Source organism: Colius striatus, chromosome 4 (genome assembly GCF_028858725.1).
Source record: "Colius striatus isolate bColStr4 chromosome 4, bColStr4.1.hap1, whole genome shotgun sequence".
NCBI classification, from domain to species: Eukaryota; Metazoa; Chordata; class Aves; order Coliiformes; family Coliidae; genus Colius; species Colius striatus.
The window spans coordinates 43,403,014-43,430,977 of NC_084762.1; the positions used below are offsets into that span (position 1 = coordinate 43,403,014).

Sequence of the window (27,964 nt, forward strand, 5' to 3'; positions counted from 1 at the left end):
TTTTTTTTTTTTTGACAGGATTAACCTTGAAGCTCAATTCCCAAATCAGCTTGTTGTGCATCAGATAAAACCCAGGCTCGGCCAAAAGGAATGTGTAGGAAAGCATGGCTGAGAAAAACGAGGCAGGCCAGGATCACTAGAAGCCAGATTCACATTGGTTTAGACTACAGTTCAGCACTTGCAAAATTATTCTGTGCACATCTCTGCTGGTACAGACTACTGCTTCTGTCAGTTTTACTCTTTTTTTCCTACAATGGAAGCAATAATAATTTTAAATCATCACATGTAATATGCATAAACAGAGAAAACTTATTTTGAAACTTTTTTTTTTACATATCACTTCACCTATGTGTTGCATTTCAGTAACATAAATGACAAATGATATCAAACTATGTTTGACCTGCTCCTTGTGGCAACCAGAGGTGCAGCATGTGGGAGGAATGTAGTTCCTCTGCCATTTTAGACAAAATAATCTACTTAAACATTCCAATTCCTTGTAAGCTTGGAAAAGATGGCAAGACGCAGCAAGCTTAGGCTCGGAAAGGAAACTGCCTTTGAAAGGTGCTCGGGTTCAGTAGTTGTTGGTTACATGTAAGTAAAACTTTACTGCTCTACTCCATCGAAAATCTGTTTACATGCTTAACTGACAGGGCAGTTATTTCCTCCTTCATATTTCTACAGTAACATTTTAGCTATAAGGCCTTTTAAGAGGAGAAAACATTTCATCTATATTTGGACATGTAGCTTCAGATTTGGTTTTTTTTATACCAAGTGATAAATTTAATCTGGCATGTAAGTTTACATTTCTATTTAGATAAACCTGACAGTCAAGATTTCATACTTCACACTGGACCAAATGAGGTTACAGTGCATCTTAATGCAATTTCCTGTGGTCTGTGAGAAAAACAAGTACTCTGAAATTGTTTAATAATGACTGTAAGTACACTAGTAACTACAATTATCAGCTACCACAGTACTAAACAGCAAAGAAAAATTAAATCCCCTTTGTCATTATTTTGTACAGTCAAGTAAACAAACATGATGTTACACTATAGCACAGACAGACGGAATCACTGTTAGAATCACAGAATCATGGTTGGGAAAGACCTTCGGGTCCAACCACTAACCCCATACTATCAGGCCCATCACTAAACTAAACCATGTCCCTCAGCATGTCATCTATGTGTCTCTTGAGTATCTCCAGGGATGGTGACTCCAATACCTCTCTGGGCAGCCCATTCCAATGCTTAACAACTCCCTCAGGAAAAAAGTTCTTCCTAATCTCCAATCTAAAACTCCCCTGGCTCAACTTGTGCACATTTACTAGTGTATCATTCATGACTGGAGAGATCAATCCCCTCTTTACTACAACTCTCCTTCAGGTAGTTGTAGAAAGTGATTACGTCTCATCTCAGCCTCCTCCAGGCTAAACATCCCCAGCTCCCTCAGCCACTACTCATAAGACTTTTTCTCCAGGCCCTTCACCAGCTTTGTTGCCCATCTCTGGACACACTCCAGCACTTCAAAACCTTTTTGTTGTTAACCATAAAATAAAAAAAGATTCTTTACACTGTTGAATGAATCCAAGGGTTGAAAAGATGTAACTCTGAGCAAGTTTCATGATCTAATAATAGACACTTAACAAACGTGGTTTATGAGCATGGATTTTCCAATATCACAAACAGAACTGTAAAAAAATTATGCAAATAATTATATTTCTTTTATCTTGTTTGGTTTGGCTTTTTTTTTCTTTTTTTTTTTAAATCAGTGCCCCAAAGCAAAATCTTCTTGAACCTTTTTCTGGCTTAATTACCTGCAAAAAGAGAGTCATACAAAGTTAAGGGGATATCAAATACTAATGTGCACATTTTTCACCTGCCAAGGACCAAATGTAGGACAGATGCCCAAAACATGTGACATACACAAAAAAAATCAGCTCACAAAATGAAATCTCATGAGACTACCTTCTGTGTTATAAATTACATTGTCTATAACCTTGCTTTTATAGCTCAGTATTTCTGTCTCAGTATTTCTCCAGTAATTCCCAAGAAAATTAGGAGAAACAGGAGCAATTTGAGATTTGGCAAGAGAATAACTCTGCTTCTTGAGAAGAGATACCTAAAATGCTCAGGAAGCCACCTCCGGCTCTGCCACATGGACACCCAGATCAGAACCCCAACATGCTGGGGAGTCAGGCCCTCTCTAACATACAGCCAAGAGCAGTGTTCTGGCAGATGTCAACCCTACCTGCAGCCAGTAGCAGCTCACCTCACCTTGGACTAACAGACCTGAAATAATCGTCTATCAGCTCCCACTGTCACTAATAGCCATGCTCCTAACCCATTTCAAAAGCTGATCAAGATCCAGCTTAAACTTGGCTCACTAAAATTCAAGCATCAAGTCTTGCCTTTAGCTGAAATATTAATATAGAGCAGTCTCCTGCAGTCTTAATTTTGCCAGTCTGCTAAACCAGGCTCCTCCAGTCTGAAGATAAGGTAATGGGAAGAAAGCAGAGTCTAACCACCTTTCTCTGTGCTCGGTCCATCTTTCGTGACTGCTGGTGACCAGATTTCTATGCAGCACTCTAGACATAAAATAGCCTTAACTGAACCTCCTCTAACATGCAACACATTTCTCATGACTCTGTCTTTCACATATGATCATCCTTTAACCAATAAATACATTTATGCATGGTTTTCCTTCCCCATTTCCAAACAATATCACCTATAACTTTACAGGACACATTTTTGTTGGGAGTGAAAAGGTACACAGACTTGCTGCTTGCACTACTGAATTGTAGCCACAGCATTTCCCACCATGTCCTTCTAGGCACTGGAAATACTTCTCATCTTTATATAATGAGTAAACTATCATTCACAGCTTATCTACTGTGGAAAATTCAGAAGTTCTGTGCCTCTCATTTAGTATTCACACACACACACACACAAAAAGCCTATTTGCAAATATTGACCCACTTCATCATTCATTAGGCCTGTTCTGCTTTTGTAAGGGTTGATAACAACACATGAGGCTGAGATCACTAAACCCTGCAATGCAACAGTTAAGATGTAGGAGTACATTTTCCAATGCAACTGCTACACCCAGGCTAGAAAGGCCAGTCAAAGTATAAAGGAGAAACTTATTTTACCAAAGACATGCCAAAACCCAAAAACAATGACTTGTGTAGCTTCACACACACTTTGAAGACTTTTATGGAATTTCCTGTGAAAGTAGGTCCCCTTTTTCTCTTTGGATCCAACTAGCAGCTGCCCAAGCTTTACATTTGTACAGCCCTGAAGCACGGAGAACAAATTCAGTCTTAGGTGGTGCAAATGCAAGTTCAGCATAACCAGAGTTGCTCTCGTTAATTCTGGGAGTATTCTGGGATTCTGTAGCTCCTCACCTGGCCATCTCAAAAGCTTTGCCCTTGCAAAGGGCAGAAAAATGGATCTATTAAAGCATTAAGGACTTTACCACATATTTAAAACCCCTGTTGCTTGTTGTTTTCTGTGCATTCTCATCACAGAGGGGTATATTTGGTCATAGATAATGCTCTTCATATTTCCTCTCTAGAACAATACAGAATGGGGAACAGGAAAAACCCAGAGTAGCCATATTGCAATACTTAGGAGAAAAAAAAAAACAAATGCAGGAGAACACAATGTAAATCACACCCAAGCAGTGGCAGTGGAATTCTCTTAACCACATCTTATGTGATGTCGGTTTAGAAAGCAAAACAGAGGACAAATAAATACAGAAATAAAAAACTAGCACTTCTGTCTGTTTATTATATAGAGGCTGACAAATGCTGCTGAAGACAGCCTGAATTCATTCAATCTGCCAAGCACACCAGGGAACATTAATTCATGTCAGCGGCTCTTTGCACCACCCTGTAGTGCTACATCCCAGTTCTGGCTTACGGCCACAGCAGGGCTCTCTCTTCCAAACTCCACAGCCAAAAGGAAAAAAAAAAAACAACAAAATCAGAACACGACAACAACAAAAACCCACGATTCCTCTAATGACTTGCTTTTACTATCCTAGTCTGTAAAGAACACCACTTTTTCTTGCTGCAAAAATGTTATAATTCTGCCTACACATATGGCTGGAAAGGGTAAGGATGCATACAGTAAGCAGAACCAGACCAGTGCTCAGCAAGCATTAGCACCTTCTCATATCAAGGGCTGAATCCAGGTAAGCTTTTTTTCCACGTAGTGCCTTTTTCTAGTATATGCAGCTGCACAGCAACACAAGATTTGCTTCCTGACAACTGTAAATCACTTGGCTAGATTTCATTCCCATTCCTGAGAAGCTGCCCTCTGACTATGTACATTACATCTGAATGGCCAAGACCAAACCACTTGGCTCCTCTCAAGGTCAGACATCCTTACCCTTCTGGTAGTGCTTACATATACAGGTAGTGACATAGCTCTGCAACTTCCTTGTCCTTCCTGTAATATATGCTCACCTTTGTAGAATATGACTTCCCCACACCTCTGTCCCCTCACTCAGCAGTCCACCCCCAGCTGCTCTGCAAGTGATTTTGTGTGTCCTATTTCTCCTGCCCTTGGCCCCTTCTGCCACGCCACCTCCACAAATCCAAAGTCCTATTCCCAAACTCATTGGAAGGATATTCCTCCTCACGCTCTGGCCTCCATATCTGCAACCTGAATTGCTGAGGCTCTTGTGGTCAACCTGCCTGTTTAGGAGAGCTGCCTTAACTGCTTCCATGGATAAGGTAAGCACCCACAGGAGAGGAATCGGAGGTTGCCACCACTGTGTCTGTGTTGCATGAGCTCATTGAACCAGCCTGTGCACCACGAACAGCACCTACAGCCTTGGGACCCTATTTGCCCAGGTCTGGGCACTCACACCTTCTTTTCACCTTCCAGGCAGAAGCTGCCAAGAAAAGGAAAACTGGGTTGTGGAGTGAAGCAAAGGCAAAAAACAGAAGCATCAAACAGATTATCCTAACATAAATTTCTCACACAACATTCCTGGGATACAACATTCCTGACGTTCTCAGCTGGCAAAGAGCAAACGGAAAAATGTTATGCATGAAAGCCACTATCAGATACCATTAAGCATTTTAAAACTATGAGTAGCTTTCCCTACATGACTGAAGGCTGAGATTCCAGGTCTCAGGATTCTCAGTCTGAATAAATCAGGAAAGATAGGTCTGTCTCCAACCTACCGGTAAAAAAAAGTTTCAACATCTTTTGAAGATATTTCAAATAAGCAGAAAACAAACTTTTGCAACATCACAGAAGTGACCTGTGTTTAGTCCTTATGAAGTTTTCAGTTGTTAAACAAAAGACACAATCAAAATACACTACACGTGAAATCGCAGCTCACTGTCAAGCTACACATGCTTGTTTTTCTTCCTCAATACTCATCCACATGCATCTCTTAAATGTTTTACCACATTTTATGCTAACTCTAAAAACAGTAAAAAAAATTTATCCACTTACTATGTGTAATGACATTTGTGTTGTCACAATTGCACATACTACCAAATCATCTGTTGACCTTTGCAGCATGTAAGCATTCAGCATCCACACAGCTTACTGCAGAGAGGTCCTTACACCACCTGCAAGGAACCACTTCCACATTGACTGAGCTGTAGACTATCACTAGAATCACCTATGTAAAACTGTAGAGCAAAATTCAGTTCACATCTTGACTGCAGAAGTAATTCAAGTCATTGATGGTGTTAACTCCTTGCAGGGTTCAGAGGAAGCACCCACAGGCTCAGTGATTAGGCTGCTCAGCTTAGGAGAAAAGTCCCAGTCAAGACTGCAGCAAGGACAAGTCCTCCACTCAAGGAAAATTTTCACCCCCTGTCTTGTGGCACTGTTTCTGAATCACAGGGACAAGTACTGTCACTCAGAAAAGAGGAGGCTACAAAACACTGCAGATATCTCATCAGTCAGACTTTTCCTGGAAATGGAGCAAGTTTAAAGGAAAAGAAAAAAGAAGAAAGCCCACAATTCAGCGTAGTTCCTCTCAAGGTTTAAATTTGGCTGGAATAATTAATTAAACAATATTACAAACCCCAGAGTTCAACACAGTTAATTGAAGAAGGACAGAGGGAAATTTTTCTGCCCTAGAAACACAGCCCTCAGGCTCTCCTATATTCCTCAGCTGGCAAAATGGAAAGCTGGCAGCCACCCAAGCTATTCAGACAAAGCATTGCAATTAGAAGCTACTTAGGGCACCATGGACAAAAATCTATGCTAATAAAAACGTCTTTAACTAACTTCAGAAGAGACTCTTCTTAGGGGAGGGAAGCTTTGCTAAGAATAATGTAATTGTCATGCATTCAAGTCCTGAGGTCCATAGCAACAATTTAAAGCCAATGGGGAAAAAGTGAGGGGAAAAAAATGAGATAGGGAAAAATGTGACATTTGGAAAACAGTGAAGCAGAGAGAAAGTAACTCTGAGAATCAGAATTGAGCAAGCTTGTCTGTGCACCAACACAATGCAACTGAGTCTGCAGAGACCAGTACTGAGGCACAGAAAAGCAGGGAGATTTTGTTAAGCGTGCTGTCAGTTTAAGTTTCTCCCTACTCAAAAAAGAGAAAAGAAAAACAAGGCAAAAGGATTATGAAGCTCTCTCTTCTGTAATCAAGTACAACGAGAATTTTCTACAATGATAGCTCCTGCAGAGCCATGCACCCTTTTGCAGGGTCTCCTCCAGGAAGCATGCAGAGCATTTGCTCCCTCCAAGGCTACAATAGAAAAGCTTTTGATTTCCTTTTTTTTTTTGCTGCATAACTGTCCTTCTGCAGAAATGGCATTTGCTCATTATTTCCTACAAAATGGCAATTCTAGTTTCTTCTCTACTCTGCCTACAAGTCCAAGTTTCCTGACACAAAATAAATAAAAGACTATATCCATATGACTCGGAAATTATCTGTCCTCCATGACGAACCTCTGTCTGGCTGGCCTGCATATTAAGTTTTTTCAACTAACTGAAGTGCTTCTACAAGCTTTTAAATGCAATAATGACCAGCATTTCCAAAGGCTTATAAAGTTACAATCGGAAAGTTGATTTAACACCTCAACAGGGTGCTGAGTGCTTTCAGCTGGCTTCTCTTGAGCACCCAGGACACCACTCCTTTCCTGAAGCAGCCACTTGAACCTCCAGTTTCTCCCAGATGACTGAAGGCAGCTACAAGTCACACTGGTTCTCATACAGAATTGCTTAAATCAGGGTTTGTGACTAAGATATTTAAGAATGGCTTCTTTACACTTTCCCAGCTGGCAGTTTCCCAGTTTGTTGTCCAGAGAAACTCATGAAAAAGGAGGAGAAAATTCAAGGAAAAGAGGCACAGAGGTTCTGCTGCTGTCGTTTCTGCCTGCCCATGGTTAAGGCTTGCACTTAAATTTGATTACATAAATAAGGGTTCATTTAAATCTCACCCAAGGCTCTTTTGCTGTGAAGGCTCTGCATCAGCAAGTAGACACAGTAACACCTGGCACAGATGGGGAAGCACAGAGCACCCTGTCTCGAGAATAAGCACATGCAACTCCAAATGAAGGCAATGTTGAAAGTGCAGGAAGTCCTAAACATTGCTATCAGCAGCACATTCACTAAACTTCCACAATTTAGCAGTGAAACATAAAGCCTCAACAAAAATTGTAAAGAACAAGAGAAGGACAACAGTTGTCAAAGCAGAAACACCACTCAAAAGACATTATTAGCAGCCTATGAAAAATAGCAATAGGCCCAGAGGTTGGGGTAGACTGAAAGCTTTGGGTGGTCACTGCTGTTTAGAGGACAATGAGAAAGAAATTAACAGGGGGAGACATTTGTTCTTGAATAGTAGTTCAGAAGGAGCAACACAAGACAAAGGTGAATTAGCTATTGAGAAGCATCACGTGTTGAACTGTAAAATGGAGCTATTCTATGGCAGAGAATATCCTGAAAGAGTATGGGCCTCACCTTGGGAAACTTGTCTGCCTCAGTAGCTAGTACTCAACACTCATCAATCCTGTTTACTCCATCACCCCAGTTTCACAGAGTCCTAGTGAAGGATTGGGAATACATTTTGCAAACACAGAAGGAAAATATGGTCCTCGGCATAAAGAGGTTATAATTCATGATTACACATGAAAATCTACAACATAATGTATCTGTAACAGATTCTGAACACTTTAACAAGGTTTGTGGCCACTGCTCATCTTTGACAGATACACAAAAAAAGGAAAGCAGATATCTGAAAAATGCCAAGCTTAAAAAAAAACCTGAGAGGAAACATAAGGGACTAGATAGGAAGGATGCATTTTGTGTCCAAGAGTCAGAGGTCACTCAGATTTCCTGCCTCAAACGAAGCATCGTTCAGTTCAGTAAACACGACTTTATTAATATTCGCCCACTTTTAAGAAAGTTTTAAGAGTCTTAACACTCTGTGGGAAAACAGAATAACACATATCTAAATGTCAAGAACTGAGTTTTGTGTGCTAAAGAGCTAAAAAGGCTAAAAAAATAAAGCAGAGCATGGAAGTAGAAGGAAAAGAGAGAGAGAATAAGGAAGGAAATTCAAACTATGAGAAACAAAACTGAACCTTTGCTACCTCTTGCAGTAATTAATCAGTTATCATCTCCAGTCTACACAGAAATGGAACAAAAAAGATTCAAGGGAAGGAATTATGCTATACTTCAAATATGTATTTCAAGATCCATTTCCCATCATTAATAACATACTGAATTGCTAAGAGTCAACAGATTTCATCAGGGCTACTTTACATCATGCTGCACATTGTAAATAAAAGCATCAGCATTTCCTGCACTTTACAGCAAAAATCTTCATTGCCAGTAATTCATATACAAGATATGGAGAATACAGTGGGATGTATCCAGACTGACACTACAGTCTGTATAAGCATCTCAGCCCCATCTAACATGAGCATAGCTATATTTTTCTATGAACAAGAACACCAAAAATCCACAAGATAGTTTGAAGATACTTAAAAATGTGTACATGTGGTTTTCCATTTCCTTCCAACTTCTTAAGATAAATGTGGGCATATAAAAAAGAGAATTCTGCAGTTCTACAGCCTATTGCTGCACGCTACTGCCATTGCGGCTATTAAAAGAAACAATTGACCAACTAAGCTTACATATAGTCAATGTGAACTAACACCCACAAACTCTATTATGGCTTTTTTGAAAAGGCAGAGAAAAAGCTACTTAATTTGAGCAATACACCATACACAACTGAAAACTTCAGATGAAAACACTAAGTGGTGCAAGTTGCCAGTGCTAGTTTCCAAAAATAATAACATCAGACACAACCTGTGCCCCATAGTCAATGTCCCAACTCAGGACAACCCTGGAGTCACCACCTAAGCTCAAATCACCTGCCAGCCCATGTACTGGAAGTCAAGTGCATTCCAACACCAACAAAAGCTGCCACACAATAAACCTCATGAAACCAGAGGAGAGCTGGAAACTGTCTGGGCACAGCCCGAGCTATCTTGAGGAAAGTGGCTGACTTCACACCAGGCCTTTTTTCTTTTTAGCTAAGCAGTATGGTCAGCCTGCCTCTGCATGAAATCACCTGTATACTTGGTGATTGCTCATCACCTGCTTCACAGAGCCTTGCAAAGATTCAGTAGGCTTATACTTACTAAGTTTTCTGAAGATTAAAGGTTTAGAAAAAGTATGCCAATGCATTAAAAGAAACCAGCTTAACAAAGACACACTGCAAAGCAATACTCACCCGTTCCTGACCAGCTGTGTCCCAGATCAGAAATTTATGAAGCTCATTCCCACAAGGCACAGTTTTAGTCATGAAGGATGCTCTGAAAAGAAGGAAGCAGAAGAAATTTGTAACATGACCAGCACTCTGAATATGAACCCTACAGAGCTTAGACAGTTCTGCTGAGTTAGACTGTGTATGGGGAAACTCCAAAATTTCTATGAAGTGCCTACAGAAGTGAAAGTCTCCCTGTTCTCAGAAAAAAAAAAAATATCATAGCTACATACATATTTTAAAAGAAAGTAAAAGTTCAGAGGGCAATTGTGCACTGGCCAAGGAACACAAATGCTCCTGCCACTCCCATGTAGCTTCTGCTTCTAGCTAGCCTCCATCTTCGCAGTGATATAGAGCTGACACTAAGAAAAAGGCATTAGCCAGCATCACACCAGACAATAAATATGCAACTTCTCTGTCCAACCTGGGAGACTGAATCACCAGGGAACAGAAAATTCACCTGCTTGAATGCACACCATGAACAAATGGAAAAAAATTCTTCCCTTCAATTCAGATGAAGAAGGCTTCATGGCTTCTTGTATTTTTTTGCAGGAAATGTGATTTGTCTATGTTTTCACTGTGTGATTTTTCTTCTCTAAGGGAAGAAAGTTACAAGTTTATAGGCTTTTCCTACATTACAGCATTTCAATCAAAAGCTGAGTATCATAGAATCATAGAATGGTAGGAGCTGGAAGGGATCTTTGGAGATCATCTAGTCCAATCCTCCTGTGGAAGCAAGTCCACCTAGATCAAGTCACACAGGAATGGATCCAGGTGGGTCTCGAAGACCTCCAGAGAAGAAGACTCCACTGCCTCCCTGTGCAGCCTGTGCCAGTTCCAGTGAGTAGGAGATACTGATAAACTGAGGTAGATTTTTTTTTTGCCCCCATTCTATCTGGACATTGCTGAATAGCTTCTGTTGTGATAATTTTTTCCTAGGTCATAAAGATGCATTTGATACTGTCATTAAAAAAGGACCAAATGACATCAAATGACATATGACTGATCCAAAAATTTACTGAGAATGATACACTACAGTTCTCATCTACAGCATCTGCAAATTGCACAAATTTAACAATGCTGTACTGCTTAGAAAAATATTAAGTAAGGCAAAAAAGCAGCAATTTTCTTCGCTTTTTCAGTTGTGCTTTCAGTTGTCACTCTCCTCCTGAAAGGATTAAGCAACACTTCATAGCTTCAAAAACAGGAACTTCAGAACTACAGTAGCTACTGTAGGTTGCAAGGATTTTAGTTTTAAACATTTTTTCCATTTTGAAGAAAAAAAAATAAAAAGCTTATGTATACAGATAAGTGGTATCCTCTGTGTGTAAGCTAGCCCTCACATTTTTATCTTCAAATAGAAAAAAAAATCCCTTTAGTTTTCATAATTATGATAACAGAGGGAAAATATTTTTCTATTTGAACAGAAGACATTTACATTGCAACAACTACTTGGGGTGAAAAGGCTGCTGATGATTTAAAAGCAAAGAACCACTGAAATTCCCATCAATTCCTTCACTGCAAACAAGTGTCCTTCAGTCAGTAATGTTATTTGTTACATGCTTCCCTTCTCTCTGTCCATTTTCTCTATTCATTGCATTCAGGAGTCCAAAATTGCCCTGGAACTTCAGCATGCAACTTCCAGCTGAGACTCTTTCATGCATCAAAAGGCAGAGCTTTGGAAGACAACACATAATCCTCCAAACAACAGTCAACGATCAATACCAATCCTTCACAGACAATTTAAAATGACTCTAACATACAAGCTAGATCAGCCTTTCCCACCCAAATTACTCCTTTGTGAAAGTTACATATCGACTTCCTTTCCCATAAGAGACCAAGAACTTTCAAAAATTTCCAGGCAACGTTGGACTTGACAGCTTTGTCTCCAAGATGTTAAAGAAATCTGGAATTAGAATCAGCTGTGGGAATAATAGGCTTCTGATGGCCTGACACGTGGAAGCTTGGCAGTTTTCAAAGAAAGAACAGGTATAAAGTTATAATGCGTAGTTTAAATTGCATTGTCCCTATTTTGAGAAAGGCAGTATAATGTGAAACATCTTAAACCTATACAAAAAACATGATCACGCTTTGAGCAGACACTGCCCATGTTCCAGCTCAGCCTGGCAGAACACATAACACAGGTACATTAAAGGATCTCCATGGTTCTCCTGACATTACTTAGCTAAAGGGTTCCACAGTCATTATACAAACCACAGACTCTTAGGTTGTAGGGGTTTCGATTCTTAAAGCTTCAAGGATCAAATTTGATACCCCGTTGACCAGTGGGAACTAAAGAGATTCTAATACTAAGGTCCTACGACCAAAACACAATCTAAAGTGGGAGGTCCTTGAAAAGACAAAAAGAGAAGGACATCAGCCAAGTAAGATATCTAAGAATCTCCTGGTTTAAGACAGATGAAGAAAGACAGAACAGCTGGAAGTCATGACCACACACAACACAAGTCAATGCAAATCAATACAGCATCATTCTGGACAGCCTCAGAAAAGAGGCTATTTCAAGGGACATCATTCACAGGAGGAGAACAGCAGAGCTCTGCCAACCTCTCCACCACAGAGTATGCTGCAATACAGTAAGTTTACGGCCTCTCTGTTATTCCCAGAACTGAGATCAGAGCAGCCTTGGTCTGGGGCAGCTTCAGACTCTGTAAAAAGGTAAAATGAGAAAGCCATTAAAAAGAGGAAGAAGTTGAGTGACGTTGATAAGCTGGAGAAAAAGAGATACATAGTATTCAGAGCCTTTAAACTAAGGAAAAGAAAGGATCTCATCAGAAGGCAGTGAGTTAAAAAATATATAGGAGAAAAAAAGATATTACGTGTGCTACTCACCCAATAGTAGGACTAATATTGTGATCAAAGTGGTCTTGAACAAATCGACAAACAATGCTCGATTTCCCAACCCCTGTATCCTAAAAATAAAGGAAAGCACAACAGTGAGTTCAGAAGACCCTTGATTTCACTGCTTCACCTAAAGAAACGGTCAAATATCATTTTGTGAAATTAAATACACTCTAGGGGCAAGACAGGCATGTTAATCATTTCAAAAGGAAAGGAAGCACATGGATTATCCTTTTTAAATGTCAGCACTGTGAATGAAGCTCCCTGGTCCTCTTCCCAACACTGCCTTCTCTCCAAGCCTATTTTCTTTTGTGTATTTTATACTGCTGTTGCAAGGACTGCAGTACTTCAAGCGCAGCTATTTACAAAAAAATCCCGTGTTTGCAAACATGTGGTGCAGCAAACCTAGAGAAACTATTTCATTCAGGCCTACTGCAAGGGCAGCTCAAGCATGCCTCCAAAACAGATTACTAACAGATTATTCTTTAGTACATGGCAGCACTTGGTGGAACTAACACAGCAAAACAAAGAAGCCTGACTGGTGGAAACTTTGCACAGGCTTCACCTGGTTTGGAAAAGGCAGGAATCCAAAGATTTTGATCCCTAGAAATGTGAAGGTTGCATTACTGGACAACAGTGAAAAGCAACACAACTTGCTCTCTACACTGGAATGTGGCAGGCTGCTTCCATTTGCAGGAAGAGTCTGGGTTTTTATCTTCCCAATCAGTAAGGAAAAGCAACAGCATACAGTATTGAAATAAAATTCAGAATAACCTGGGGGGATGAAGGAAAGCTTGACATTACACAGAAATACTATTTTAGGTATTTAAGATATCAACAATTGCCCCAAAATGCAGCATTTTTTTATTTGTCTTTGTTATTCCACGAAGTCTTCGGTGGTAAGTAGAAGAACTTAAATTACAGAGAGAACTATCAACTGAAAAGGAATAGCAGTATTGCTGTGACTCCCATAGAATTGCAAAAAGCCTCCTTCAAGACAAAAAAGATGCCAGGAAATTAATCCCGACCTTTCCAAGACATTAACAATAACAGCCCAGGGTCCAATCTAACTCATTACAAAGTCAATGGAAAGCTTTTGATTCATTTCATTGGAAGTGATTGCAGAACTACCAGATAGCATCTGGTAGTTCAATTTGTTCCATCCACATTATAAGACATTTGACTAATTTACACAAACTTCTTGAAAAGTGTCAAGAAAAGAGAACATAGTTTGGTGAGAGCACTACAGAAATAACCACATATTTTAAAAGAAATCAGCTTGTGCCCAAATATAACTATACAGGAAAAAAAAGCCTTTGCCTTCCTTGTAATTAATTTTGCAATATTTTATCTTTCTTTTGAACATGAAGAAGAATGTCTGTATTTAAATTTCCTTTCACCATGCTTAAATGAAACTGTATCACTACTGCAAGCAGTCTTTACAGACAGCACCCACTCAAAAACCATCATCTAAACTCTCATATTTAATTCAAAGCTGTCCTCAGCCAGCTTAAGAGCCATAATAAATGCTCGTGCTATACAGGCGATCGTTTATCTACTGTGTTCAATCAATAGGAAAAAAAGATCAAAGACAGCAGCAGTATACAAAACCAGTCCTGTAGCCTTTGATCAATAACAGCAACACATCCTGTTGCTATTCCCAAATTTTGTCTTCATTATCAATTCCAGCTGACATCTCTGTATAATCACTAGATCAGGGTGGCAGAACACTTTAAAAAAAAGAAAAAAAAAGAAAAAATAAAAAGAAAAGGTCCTCTGCACTGAAATGGAGGATCTAATCACTCTCCTGGATTTTAAACGTTGTGGAGAAACCAGAACTGCCACTGCTACCTGCTGAGTGCAAGGAATCACATTTCCGCCTTGCAGGGACAGAGTTTCTGACACCATGTTAGAAATTTTACTTTAATTCCCGTGACCTGATGATGCTTGAGTTTCATGTACTTCCTTCAGCTCCCTTGACAGGTCACTCAGAAGGGCAACTGCAATTACAGCTCATAAGCAAGAGCAGCCCAGTCTCTGTCAGGGACATGATATCCACAAGTGTGGATTAAAGCTTAGCTCATTTTCCTGGAAGCTCCTATCTCTTAATCTTTCAGTTTGTTACTAATGTTTCCACTAACATTAAAGGAACTCTAAAAGCTTCTATTGGACTCCCATTTCTCACAATGAGCATGGCTAAACCAATAGTCCTCAAGAACCTTAAAGGCACTCTTACACTTTGCTCCCCAGGGTCGCTAAATTTAGGCCTGGTATAACTCCTGTGAAACAAATGGACTTCAATCACGAATGAATCTCTCTTTAGGATGACCACTGTTGCAGCCAGTGGCCAGTACTTTCCAGGAGCAAGGCAAGAAATTCAGTTGAAACAAGCACTCCAATCCCAGCTTCAGAAAGATACAAACAGTCAGCTATGAGAGTATAATTAGAGCACAGAGGGGAAGGAAGTGAAAAAGAAAAGCTTCCTGCTTATAGCACTGATTATCATTCCATCACAGCATTTAAAACTACTTAGTTTTCAGTCCATGTTACCATACTCACACATATGAAACAAGGTGCATGACCATTATTCAACAACTTGAAAACTTGGCAGAAATATTTTACTGCTAATCAGACCTTATCTTTTAATGGTAATTGGGAACCATCTTTAAGCTCCATCTCACAGAAGCCAAGGAAAGCATAGTTACTTGAAGAAAGTAGAAAAGCCATCCACATCTCAGCAACACAATGAAATTAAATCTCCCTGATAAGGCCATACAATGCTTTCCTGCTACCACTTGATTTGTCCTTTGCTGTATGACCTTTCTCTACTTATATACATTTTTTAAACAACTGATGGGGATGATTATCCTTGTTTTGTTCCTTTTTCTTGAAAGGATTATAACAGATTCGTCAAACCACATGCCTGGGTAGTATTTGGGCATGCAGATGACTTGCTTAGTTCTCAAAGTTCTGCTTTTCAACATCTTTTTTACACCCTCTGTCTTTCTATTTTATTTTACTCCATGTTGGTATACATACAACATCAAACATACATCAAGGAATAACATTTTGGCTTTTGTAAGAGGTCACAGCAGTGTTGAGCTGAGTGAACTGGACAAGTTTCAGAAACTAGGAAGATGTCTTCAGGAATCACGTCACACTTTAAGGAACAGACCCTGCAATTCTTCAGAAAAATCCTTATCCATGGAAATACAAGGGTTTCAGCAGTATACTAACTGACTCATTATGATCAAGAGCATACCACTTCATTAAACTGGCAGTAAGAAAGCAATAAATTTAAGGTAATAATTCTGAATCAAGGTGTTCATGATGCATTTGATGGAAATCAGGCATGGAACCAACTCTGTACTTTGCTTTTCTCCTTTCTTCTTCATAAGTCTCATAGCACACGTACAAAGTATCAGTTATAAACTGGATTGTACCCAGAGAAGCAAAAGGGGTGGGAGGCAGGATGAGAGTAGAAACATAACCCACAATAAGTGAACTGCTACTAGTTTACCAGAAGTCTCTACAGGTTCAGAATCTCTCAATGGTCAGCTAAACAGATATGGGAATCTGAAGCCGTATCAGATGTTTCTGATAATTACAGGGAACCAATGCAAGAATGACTAATTCCTGAATTAACCTCTTAACCCTGAAAGGACATTCTCTAGCCTTCTGAAATCCTGTAGGTACAGATTTAGGCTTCAGGATTTTAAGAGCACAAGAATGGAGATCAGTATGCCATAAAAAACAGTGTTTCCACCTACACTATGGCTTGAGGAGAACCATCCCACTTGGCTCTTCTCAGCTCACATTACTGCAAAGGGTTGATACAACTGCATTTCAAGCAAGTGGAATTACAGGGTGCTGGCAACTCATTTACAGGCAAACAACAATTGAGCTGCTGATTTCTTCTGTCTGATCTGCAGCAGCATAAAGGAAGATTTAAAGCAAAAAAAGGAAGCAAAAGTTGAATAAGAGTAATATATTAAAAGATAAAATCATTTCCCCATTACAAACAGGTAGTTAGTATATTCCTCTGTCCATTGTCCCAAATGCATTGATCCTGACAGAAAAAAGAAACGCAGAAAAATTTAGCTCTTTAATTTAAATCTAGATATCTCATTTATACCTTTGCACAACCACAGGACCGAGTCCTCCAAGCACTTTTCTGAACTGAAAGGAACTTTTAATACTCTGTAAACACATATCTAGCCTTAGCCTTGTGTTCTGGTTTAGCAAGGAGCAGCTTTTGGCTTAGTAACAGGGGGAGCGGGTTGCAGTGAAGACCCGGTAAAGAGTTTGCGGACCCTCCCCCGGCTCCTGGGTTCAGACCCACCTCCGGCCCGGCTGGGCCAATCTGGCGCCTCTGCCAGCACTATTTAGGGGACGGGAATTTGAAATGCGAGTCAGGAGGTGTAAGAGGGATACAAGATGGAGGCGACCACGCGGACCCTTCGGCCAGAGAAGGAGGAAGGAAGGAGGAGCAGTAGACCGGAGACCCTTCTGCAGGCCGTGGCGAGAATGCAAGCTGTGCCCCTGAAACTTATGGAGATCCGTGGCAGGACTGAGAGCCACCAGCAGCTCCATGTGAGTGAGCCCGGACGGGCGAGGGACTGTGTGGGGAGACGGCCATGGCCCAGGCCGTGTTGGAGAGCCTGCACGTCGCAGAGCAGCCCCACACGAGAGGCAGAGAGGAGCTGCAGCCTTTGGAATGGGTGCACGTCGGAGCAGCCCGTGCAGGGCTGCCATGCGTGTGAGTTACCCCACGGACTCGCAGGGAGGACTGGTGTGGAGTTCACCCGTCCTGAGGAGGGACAGACGGCAGAAGCTATTGGGAGCAGACTGACTGAGACCTCCACTGCCTGCCCCCCCGAACCGTTCAGGGGGGGGCAAGGTAAAAACCCCGGGATCAGGGCTCTGAGCCCGGGAAGAGGGGAGGTGTGGCGGGAAGGTGTTCTTAAAAAGGCTGGTTGGACTCTTCATTGACGTATTCCTCTGTGTTGTTTCGTTTTGGTTATGTTTTGGGTTTTTGTGGGTATGTTTTAGTTGATGTTGCATTAAATTATTTTCTGGTTTTTTTTTCTTCCCCAAACCGAGTGGCCTGGTCTGCTTTGTCCTGAACCTTAAGCGGCAATTAAGCCCTCCCTGCCCTCGAGCAATTCTCAGCCTCTTCGGTACTTGAGGCTAATCGTGGTCTTTGTTCCCTGATGGGCCTAAACCACGACACCTTGATATAATAAATAGCTTTTAATAGCTGTAGATGGGTCAAGCCCTACTGTGCTGAACCAACTAAACCTCTCACATAAATTCTTTTTACATCTGAAATGGAATAAATGTTGAACTCACAAAAAATATCCGCAGATACCATGACTGATGACTAAACAGTAGCCCTATAATTATGCACACTGCTGCAAGACCTTTTTTACTCTTGACTATGCAGAATCTTTCTGTGCTGAGTTAACACACAGAGCATTTTAAATTTTTGTAAAATTTGATAAACCATGCAAAAATCCTTTTATTACTCTAGGATTTTGGAAACGCAAATAAAACAAATATACTACGTGGCACTTCACACAAGGAAAGAGTCAATCAAGAATGAATATACTGAAGAAACTGCCTTCTGTCCTCCCACTTGCAAAGATAAAAAAAGAACATCTGGTTTGTAACCACCACTGATCTCATGACTAACTTCCCATTTAGCTTTAAAAGAGGGCTGAGATAACCCTGGAGACAAGTGCCACAAAAATCTGCATTGAGAAGTAATGGAGAACTGATCTCTACAAAATATGTATCCAGCACACAGCTCCTTGAGAAAGATGTAAGTTTTCCCATCAGCTAAGACAAAGACAGTATTCAAACTATGGTATTTCCATTTGTATAATTTTTACAAATTACAAATGTCTGTCTCTCCAAAGCATTTCTTGTAATAACCAAGATTCATTGAGACACGATCTACAGGCAGAGGTCTCATTAAAACTGAGTTTAACATGTGTTAATCTCACAAATTAGAAGAAGAATGATCCTGCCCTAGCAAGCTGGAGGGCATTAATATCAAGTGCTCATAAAAAGCAAGTAAAGTAGATGTTACTTCAACAATAGTACCAGAAATATTTGGAAGTGACAAATCTTCATCCTTTCCCATAAGCAAGAAATCAATCCCATGCCTTATGTGGCTTCCACCAAACCTGGCAGGAGATCTTGCACTTCACAGTGGGAATGCATCTGCCTGTTTGTGCTCGGGCTCCCCAAAAGCTGACCTGCTAATCATTCTACCTGCAAAAGCACTACAAGCATTTGGTAGCTCGGTCCTTCCTCTGAGGACCTCTGATGAAGGCAAAAAGAGTGCAACTGATGCAGCCAGGGTTGATTTAGTGTAACCTCCAGGCAGCCTCTCATGGCATAGCTTCTCCATCAGGCATACAGCTGGAATTACAAGGCTGCTCACAACAATGAAAACCGGGTTCCAGGCAGAAGGCAGTAATGGAGCCTACCAGAAAGCTGTTTTGAAGCTTTCTCAAGACAGGTTTGCATCGTGAGGTGCAGTAAGTGCATACAGCAAAAACAATTGTGGTCAAATTTGTCTCAATAATGATCTTCACAGTGCAGCTTCCAGTGAAATAATGCTGCCTCGTGTCACCTTTCAAACACGGGGTGAAGAGAAAGTGTGGGAGGAAAGCCTTGATCAAACATACAGAACAAGGATACAGTAAAAAAACCTGTCCCACTCTCCTGGAAGAGGATCTGCTCAGAGAGGAAGCTGGCTGCTCTGAATTATTAAGAGAAGCAGCAATTCCTGGATCCTTGTCATATATTCATACCACTTGGCTAGTTCATTAACATCTCAAAAAAATAACAGAGGAGCCAGTTTATGCTCAAGATTTCTAAGCTAAATTCTCCTCTTTGTTATACCAATTTGACTCCTGACAGTGCTACAGCAGAGAGGAAGGACAGGTCCTTGTCCAGTGCAGAACTTTCCTATTTGGAGTAATTAAGATGTACAGATGAACACATTCAAACTGGTATAAAATTGCCAAAAAGGATAAAAGTCTGCTTTATCATCAATGCATTGGATATTTTAAATACCAAAAAAGGTACTCAGAATCTCTGCAACTGGCCAGTCAAATCTGAGGTAGAAAGAAAAGATACAGTTTAAACTTTAGGTAAAGAAAAATAATCAATGAGTCTTATGAAAAAAAAATGCAAATGCAGAGACCTTTCATTCTAGTAGCTCTGTAAAGCACAGTTAGTTTTGACTTGGCAGTTGAGCTTCTGCACATTAAAATAGCTGTTCTTTCCACTGTTAGAATTGGCCACGTTTTTTATTTTTAATTTACAGTTGAATCCCCCTGGCTCATTTCCATTATCCTCGGTAGGACTTTGATGGAATTTGAAAATTCACAGCAGCATAATCACATCACAGTGCTGCTAAATGGTTAGCATTTTATTAGGTATCATCAAACAAATTACTAGGCCCGCACTATACAGTATCGTTAGGCTTCTGCATTAATCTACATTTAGCTCTGGTCAAGTCTGGTATCTAGGAGGAATGTCACTCCTCAGGCAAGGCCTGGCATGCAGCACTGAGATATCCAACCTGCATCTTCCATATTTTCAGAGATGCCAGTCCTTAACCCAAAGGCATGATGATGTGGTAAGGTTGAGTACAGGATTACTGCGGTCTTTTAAATTCCAAAGGAGGTAAATAAGCAAAAAGAAGAACAACAAAATAAGGCTTTGTAATTCACAGCCTGCTTTAGTCCTCTATGCCTGCCATTAACATTTTAATCATTATTCAGATGACCTGATGCAGGCAGCATTGCAATACTTTCCACCTCTTACTAATCCAGTCACAGCTGCCCTGGAAGGCTGTGGCAGGCCGCTTGAAGAGCAGTCAAAACTGGCTTTGGATTTTTATCAACACTACGAACATACAAGGAAGAGTTATGCACAACAGACTCCTGATCACATTTTCCAAGGGCAGCATTTTAATCCAAAAATTACTCTAGCCAATAAACTTTTTGCAAGCCTTAAACAGAGCCCTCATCCTCCCCTGTAGTTGTGTATCTTGTCTGAAAACATAGCTATAAGGAGAAACATATTTCAGGAGACCTGGGTTCAGAGACACCTCTGGGACTGAACTGAATCTGCCAAGCATCAGGTTTGTCCCAGCAAAAATGCAGCCATGCACTGCGGAGCAGCGTCTAGGAAGAAGTGCAAATAACTTCTCATTGTATTCAGTTTTTCCATCTGCAAGATGTATCAAGTGAGCAAATCCCACCACTGCATACACAGACAGATGAAAATACAAGAGCAGTTCTTTGACTGACACACTGGCTCTCAGCTGCATCACCAACACAAAATTGCCTGAGGCTTCAGCCTGAACCAGAGGGATGCAGGCCCAGGTGCTTGGAAGCCTCACTTCTGTGGTCAAAACAATACAAATCTCATTCAGGATAGAAGTAATTTTTTTAATTTCCAATTTTTGTTACAGCCTTGTATATTGAGATTATTTCCCCTAGGAGCAACGTGATTCTCAGAGATGGTCCTTCTCCTATTGATTTCCTGGCATCCCCCTTCTAGAGCTACAGAACTGGCCCAGGGGTACACATGCTTCCCAAAGCAGCAGCACAATGTTTTAACACCTTGGCTGGCCCTCTACCTAACAAGAGGTCTACTGTGTTTTTCCTCCCTACCCCATCACCACTTTGACCCTCTTCATTACCAAGCCTGGCAAAGTACTTACACAACAAGAGCTCCAAACGACATCATAACTTATGGTGGCCTTATGCCACCAGTGATCTACATAGAGTTTCTGCCCATGTCCGGAGGATATGTGGTTAACAAAGCAAATTTTTCAAAGGGAACAACTAAAACCAGAATCTGCCTCCAGGATTGCTAATGTGCACTTTCCTGAGTGAAGGGTACTTGCCAAAGGAACATCAACATTCACATTGAATATTGGAACTGAGTTCCAGGGCAAATACACAGATCTCAATGCAACTCTATTTTGGGGGCAAGAATTATTCTGCAGTGTCACATTTCTTCAGCAGGAACTGCTTCATTTCTTTTAGTTATCTGACCACAAGTGAATCCGACAGGAACATCCTTGTCTGCATTTCTGTTTGTCACATGCTCTTCTTTAAACTTATAATGTATGTTAATAGTGACATCTTTTAAGGCAGTCTATATTATTACTTCCATAAAGTTAGAATGGTCTGTATTAATTCTCCCACAGTAAAACACCTTACGTATAATTTCTAATTGCTAGTGTAATTTCAGACCAACACTGGTGTTGTCGAGCATGAATTAGCTACAGAATAAGGCTTTTTCTTCTAGTGCAATAGAACTACATTAATTTCCTCTACACGCAGGAAGTGCACCACTTGTTTTTGGAGACATTTTTCTACTCCCAAGCAGGTCAGTCTTGTTATATCAGAATACAATCCTTCCTCCTAGTGCTGAAAAGATTGCAATTGGCACATGAATTTTTGGCTCTTATCATTCTCACTCTCTCTTAACTAGCTGTTAAATCATAATTACTTCATTTCACATTGTAGCAGCATTATGGGTATTTAAATTAGTGATAGTTATAAAGTGTTCAGACAGTACACTGAGAATGAATCACTTAAGTGACTTAAGAGACAGTCAAATCCTGAGTTTATTTAGTTGGTATTTATATGCGTCTACCTATATCTATCTGTATCATAGCACCTGTATATTCCTAAAAGCCATTTTAAAACAAAAAGCTACCTGCTGGTCAGGGCTTAATGCTATCTGGCTTCTTGTGATGGGTTGACCCTAGCTGGATGCCAGGTACCCGCCAAAATCACTCTATCACTCCACTTCTCAGCTGGAAAGCAGAGAGAAAACATAGCGAAAGGCTTGTGGGTTGAGATAGGGACAAAGACATCACTCAGCAATTACTGTCATAGACAAAACAGACTGAACTCGAGAAAAATTATTTCATTTATTACCAATCAAATCAGAGTAGGATCATGTAAAATAAAAAATAAATCTTAAAATACCTTCCTCACATTCATCTCTCCTTCCTGGGCTCAACTCTACCTCCCCCACTCCAGCAGCCTAGGAGGATGAAGGTTGTGGCTAGTTTATCACACACTCTCCCTGATGCTCCCTCCTCTCAGGGTACGACTCCTCACACTTTCCCTGCTCCAGCATGGGGTCCCTCCCAGAGGAGACAGTTCTACATAAACTGCTGCAATGTGGGTCCTTCCTGCAGGCCACACTTCTTCAAAAACTGCTCCAGCATGGGTCACTTCCACAGGGTCACAAGCCCTGACAGCAAACCTGCTCCAATGTGGGTTTCTCTTTTCATCGGTCCACAGGTCCTGCCAGGAGCTGCTCCAGTGTGGGCTTCCCATGGGGTCATAGCCTCCTTCAAGCATCCATGCACTCTGGCATGGGGCCCTCCCTAGACTGCAGGTGCGTCTCTGCTCCCCTGTGGCCTCCATGGCTGCAAGGGAAGGGCCCCACCATGGGCTGCATCACAGGCTGCAGGGGAACCTCTGCTCCAGCACCTGGAGCACCTTCCCCTGCTTCTTCTTCAGTCTGCAGAGTTCTTTCTCACATATTGTCACTCCTCTCTCTGGCTGTTTTTGTGCAGGTTTTTTCTCCCTTCTGAAATCTGTTCTCACAGAGGCACTACCACCATTGCTGATGGGCTTGTCCTTGGCCAGAAGTGGGCCCATCTTGGAGCAGTACAGCCTTGGCTCTGTCAGACATGAGAGTAGCTTTTAGCAGCTTCTCAAGGAAGCCACCTCTCTAGCCTCACCACTACCAAAACCTTGCCACATAAATCCAATGCATTAATATATCAACTGATCCCTTCTTTCCATTTGTTTTCCTTTAGTCCTCATTCATTAGCCTCAGAGCTAGATGCATCTGCAGCACTGTTCAGATCTTCTGTTCCAAAGCAGTCAACAAAGCCAAAGGTCTGCTGACAGATTTTGGCTCCCTTACCGGTGTGATTATTCAGCGAGTGGTTTCCTTTTCACACACACCCTGCAAACATCCTCCTGTGGAATTAAACTCGGGTGGGCATATCTGCTCCGATAGCTGCCATACTTGAAGCCAGAGAATGCAGTCCTACTTGTCTTGCCATTTTGTAGTCTTCTCCAGAGTTAATTTTCTCCCTATTCACTGTCACACGTCCACTGCTCTCCACCAGATCCTAGCCCAGTAATCTTTTAGGGACAAAAACCCTAACATCCAACCTCAAAATACATTTTCTTTAATATTTTGATGCATCCTTTCTTCTCTCATAGAAAAAAAAAAGAATATTTCCAGCCCTTTCTCATGCCCAGACTCTAATATTACTTACAATCTCTCAATTTATCTACATTTGTCAGAAATATGCCCAGAGACCTCAAACAATGCCATGGCTTCACCAAACTACTAAGTAGAAAAGCAAACACAGATGAAGAAAAGCACCTACCAAAGCGATGCCCCTGGCCAGAGATGAGAGAGACTGAAGAGCAGCTAATGTCTGTACAGTAGCTAATGTTAGCAATAAATGTACTTTCCTGGAGATACTTCTTTATTTGTCTATGTGACATTACATGAAACCAAAGTCTCTCCTGGAGTGTTTCCGAGATTCTTGGAATTATCCTATTATAGCTAGGGCTACAGTCGCCATCTCTTCGTACTGAATTGAAGGCATGGAGAATTGCAGCTGCACGCTGAAGAACTTAGATGAATGGACCAGCTGTATCTTCCCTCCTCTTTCTTCCCTAAACACCTGATTTCCAAAAGGATCTGTCCTAAGTGATCTCTCTCTCTCATCTGACTAGCAGCTAGGAGGCACTCCACTAAATTTTGAAAAGATCTGCCTCCAAGTGTGGTAAACTTTCTCCCAAAGCGGGAACTTAAAAGAAGGAACATTATCACCTTGAAAGAAAGCAAGGCACAAATGCTAGAAAGACGATCTAATCAGAAAGGGAGCAATCCTTCAATCCTTCATACATAGTCCAATGACTGGCATAGCATTAAATCATCAGTAAGGAACAAATCTTTGTTTTACACCACAGTAGCAGTGGGTGGCAAGATAAGGAGTCAGTTAAATTATCTACTATCCAAGAAACCAAAAAGAGGCACACATGGCTGTTGTACATTCACTCACCCATTGCTTACAAACCGTGCTGCTCTTCTGCAACCTGCCAACTGTTTTGTATGTAAAATTGGCATGGGAATGTAAACTGATCTTTATTTATGAGACAGGGGGTTGCAGAGGAAAATGGAGAAAAATGAAACTTCCCTCAAAGCTGTTCCAATAGAACAAAAATGAATAAATAAAATTGTAAGGCAAAACAGAAATGCAACTGATGAAGAAAACATATCCTGTGGGTCAACACTCCAGCTACTTCAGGTCCCTTCTCTGTAACATGACTCAAGAATAGCAACACTGTAGAATATATTAAAAAATAATAATGACAAATTAATAGCACAGTCAACCTAGCTCTGGAATGTCCAACTTAGCACTTTTTAAAGCTCATTTATGTCAGTCAAAAAAATCCCAAACTCATACTGTAATTCAAATATACATATTCTTAATCACTGCATCTTATTGTACAAAGTGCAAGCTAACCACACTGCCATGCTAGGATGAGTGTGGATGCCAAATATAACAGCCTTCAATAGTTACTGATATTACTTAGATGCTGCTTCCCCACATTAAACTTCCTGATAATTCTGTGTGTTTTCTCTTACACATTTCCTTCCCCTCCCCAGAGAAGTTTGCAAATTCAGAACAGTGGCTGAACAAGCAAGAGAAATAGAGGATTTTAAACTGAAATCAGAGAACAAGCAATCAATTTCTTATGCCCTTGACAGCAAGTGGTATGGGTGGCTGTGAAGAAAGAATGACTTAGCTTGGTGCAAAGGAAGATAGGAACTTGGTGTTTATTTGCATTCCTTCATCTCAAACACAGTTTTTGGGTGCACTGGCTATTCACTTAAGATGCTGAACTTCTTGTTTCACAGTTCCAAGTGAGAGTAAGATCTCTATAAAAAGCAGCTACAAGCGAGAAAGTATCAATCAGGGTGACTAACAAGAGGATGACAGGAGAAACAAGAGGAACACTTGCCAAGAGAGCAGTCACACACAGACATACAAACCTCCTTTGTAGTAGCAGCATATGCTAATGAATAAGCAGAAAAACCTCCCAATGTATGGGGGAGATTAAATAGCACAAAGTCTGGGGGCATCCTTAGTGAGGCTTGCTCAGGCTTTACACTAGATTAAAGCAGCTTTTGATTACAACAGTGTGGCCACAAGCTGTGTGGAAGCAGGTCAGACTTTTGGGAACCTAAGGGTTGAACAAAGCATTGTCTAAGTCACAGGGAACAATTTTGCTTCAAAAAAAACTGACTCAAGACTGCACACATGGCGAGAAGCAAGACCCCTTACTATCTGACACAGTTGCCCATCAAAGAAAGCTCCATCACAAAACCAAACACCATAAAACCTTTCTACAAGGGCTGGACTGTGCTGCACTGCAAGGGAGGGCATTTAATTGGGAAATAGCACCACCTGGTGACTTCTGATACTAAGGGAGGAGGAAAGTCAACTTGGCCATACTGGGACAGGAAAGGAGCACTGACTAAATCACTCAAGTCAGTTGGAAACGAACAGCTTGGGTAAGCAGGCAAGTAAGATTGTATGATGGAGTTATAAGAATTAGACAGGTGACACAGAGAGAAATGGAAGAGTGCTTGAGCACCTTCCCTTGGAAACAAGGCATCTCCCCTCCCATCTTGGGAGCCCGGGGCAACAATCATGGTGTGAAGACAGCAAAGGCAGATGCAAAAAGATGCCCGTATCCCACACACAGAACATGAATTAATGAACCAAGAAAGAAAAAAAAAAACTTAACTCACACAAACCTGCACAGTATCAATAACACTGCACACCAGAGAGAGACTTCTTTAGTTAATTTTTAAGTGACTTTATAGAAGTCATAACCGTCCGAACAAGATTCCTATCTCTTAATTGCCTTCTACTGATCACTAAATCATAGGATCCTCTTGACCAAGGCATAATACAGACCAGATGACTTCCCACCTAAGCACCACTATAGACACTTAAGTATGATCCTTTCCATGTTCGCTACTTTTGTTTTTCAGGTAGGATGGAGAAACGAGAGCCTCAGTTTACCATGTGAAAACTCCTACTGTGGTGCCACACGGTCATCACGTGGTCATAATAAACCCCACCAACGAAACAGGAACCAAGAGCAAACCTAGCAAATCTCTCCAGCATGTGAAACCTCAACAGACAGGAGCTAAAAGTAAAGGGAAAAAAGAAAAAAAGAAAAAAAAAAAAAATCACTGACCCTGTTTTATGCAATTTTACTGAAAGCAACACCTGATTTTGTCAACTCAAAATGATCCGGTTTATTTTATGGGCAAATCTGTGAGACCTAATTTAAACATCTGCACACTGCCAGCCTTTTCCTACTGACTCTATCTCAAAAACACACATGCAGTCACAAAAGTCCACTTCATATACTACTCTTACAACAGATAAAATCCTAGTAAAAATCTTGCAAAAATCTGTGAATAATACCTGCCTAGGAATCCTTATAATTGGCCCTGAAGTTGAAAAATTAAGTGAGGGATAAGTAAACAACTAACTTACATGTCACTGTACTTCACGTTGTCAATGAGTATTGACTGCAGGGGCTGTTATCTCTATCAGCCATATGGACACACACCAGCACAAAAAAAATCTTGTCAAATGTAATTCATCTTTATTGTGCAATGCAATGATCAGAGAAAATAATTTGCAGACTAAACACATAAATAACTCAAGGTTTTCATAGTTGAGTAAAGATGTTAGGCAACAGTATCCTGACAAACATTTTAAGTATAGTTTAGCAATAATAAATGGGATAAACAATTCCGTGTTACTCTTTCCAAATCAAATCCTTTTTCTAAGTGAACCTTCTACACACATATTTGTAGCAGCTGAAATTTTCAAAATAATGGTACGATGAGGAGATAATCTTTTGTCAGAATTGGTTTTTGACGTGAGTTGCTGTTCATATACCAATTTCCTGTCTCTTCCGTTGTCAAATCTTACCATTATGGGCCATAATTTTAAAATACAGGCTTGTTTGTGTAATTTACTAAATAGGAGAAAGAAGAAAAAAGAAGGGGGGGGGGGGGGGCGGGAAGGAGATATGATATCCCTGTCCTCACACAGTAGATTTTCAATCTTCCAGTCAGTCTGGAATTGATAATCCAAACCAAACTCTACAGTTTCATATTGCAGATTGCCTACAAATCCCAACAAAGTAATTTTTCATAATTAAATGAAG

The 27,964-nt window shown here is 40.7% G+C and overlaps 1 protein-coding gene across 3 annotated transcripts in view; it reads right to left on the bottom strand.

Moving 5' to 3' along the window:
• Positions 1-27,964, bottom strand: part of RAB31 (RAB31, member RAS oncogene family) — a 65,479-nt gene that overhangs the window by 24,486 nt on the left and 13,029 nt on the right. For all 3 annotated transcript variants that reach the window (XM_061995440.1, XM_061995438.1, XM_061995439.1), the window contains exons 2-3: positions 12,612-12,691; positions 9,729-9,810 (exon numbers count right to left, since the gene is read on the bottom strand). In XM_061995440.1, coding sequence (XP_061851424.1) covers positions 9,729-9,810; positions 12,612-12,691 — 162 coding nt within the window. The remainder of the gene's footprint in view (positions 1-9,728; positions 9,811-12,611; positions 12,692-27,964) is intronic.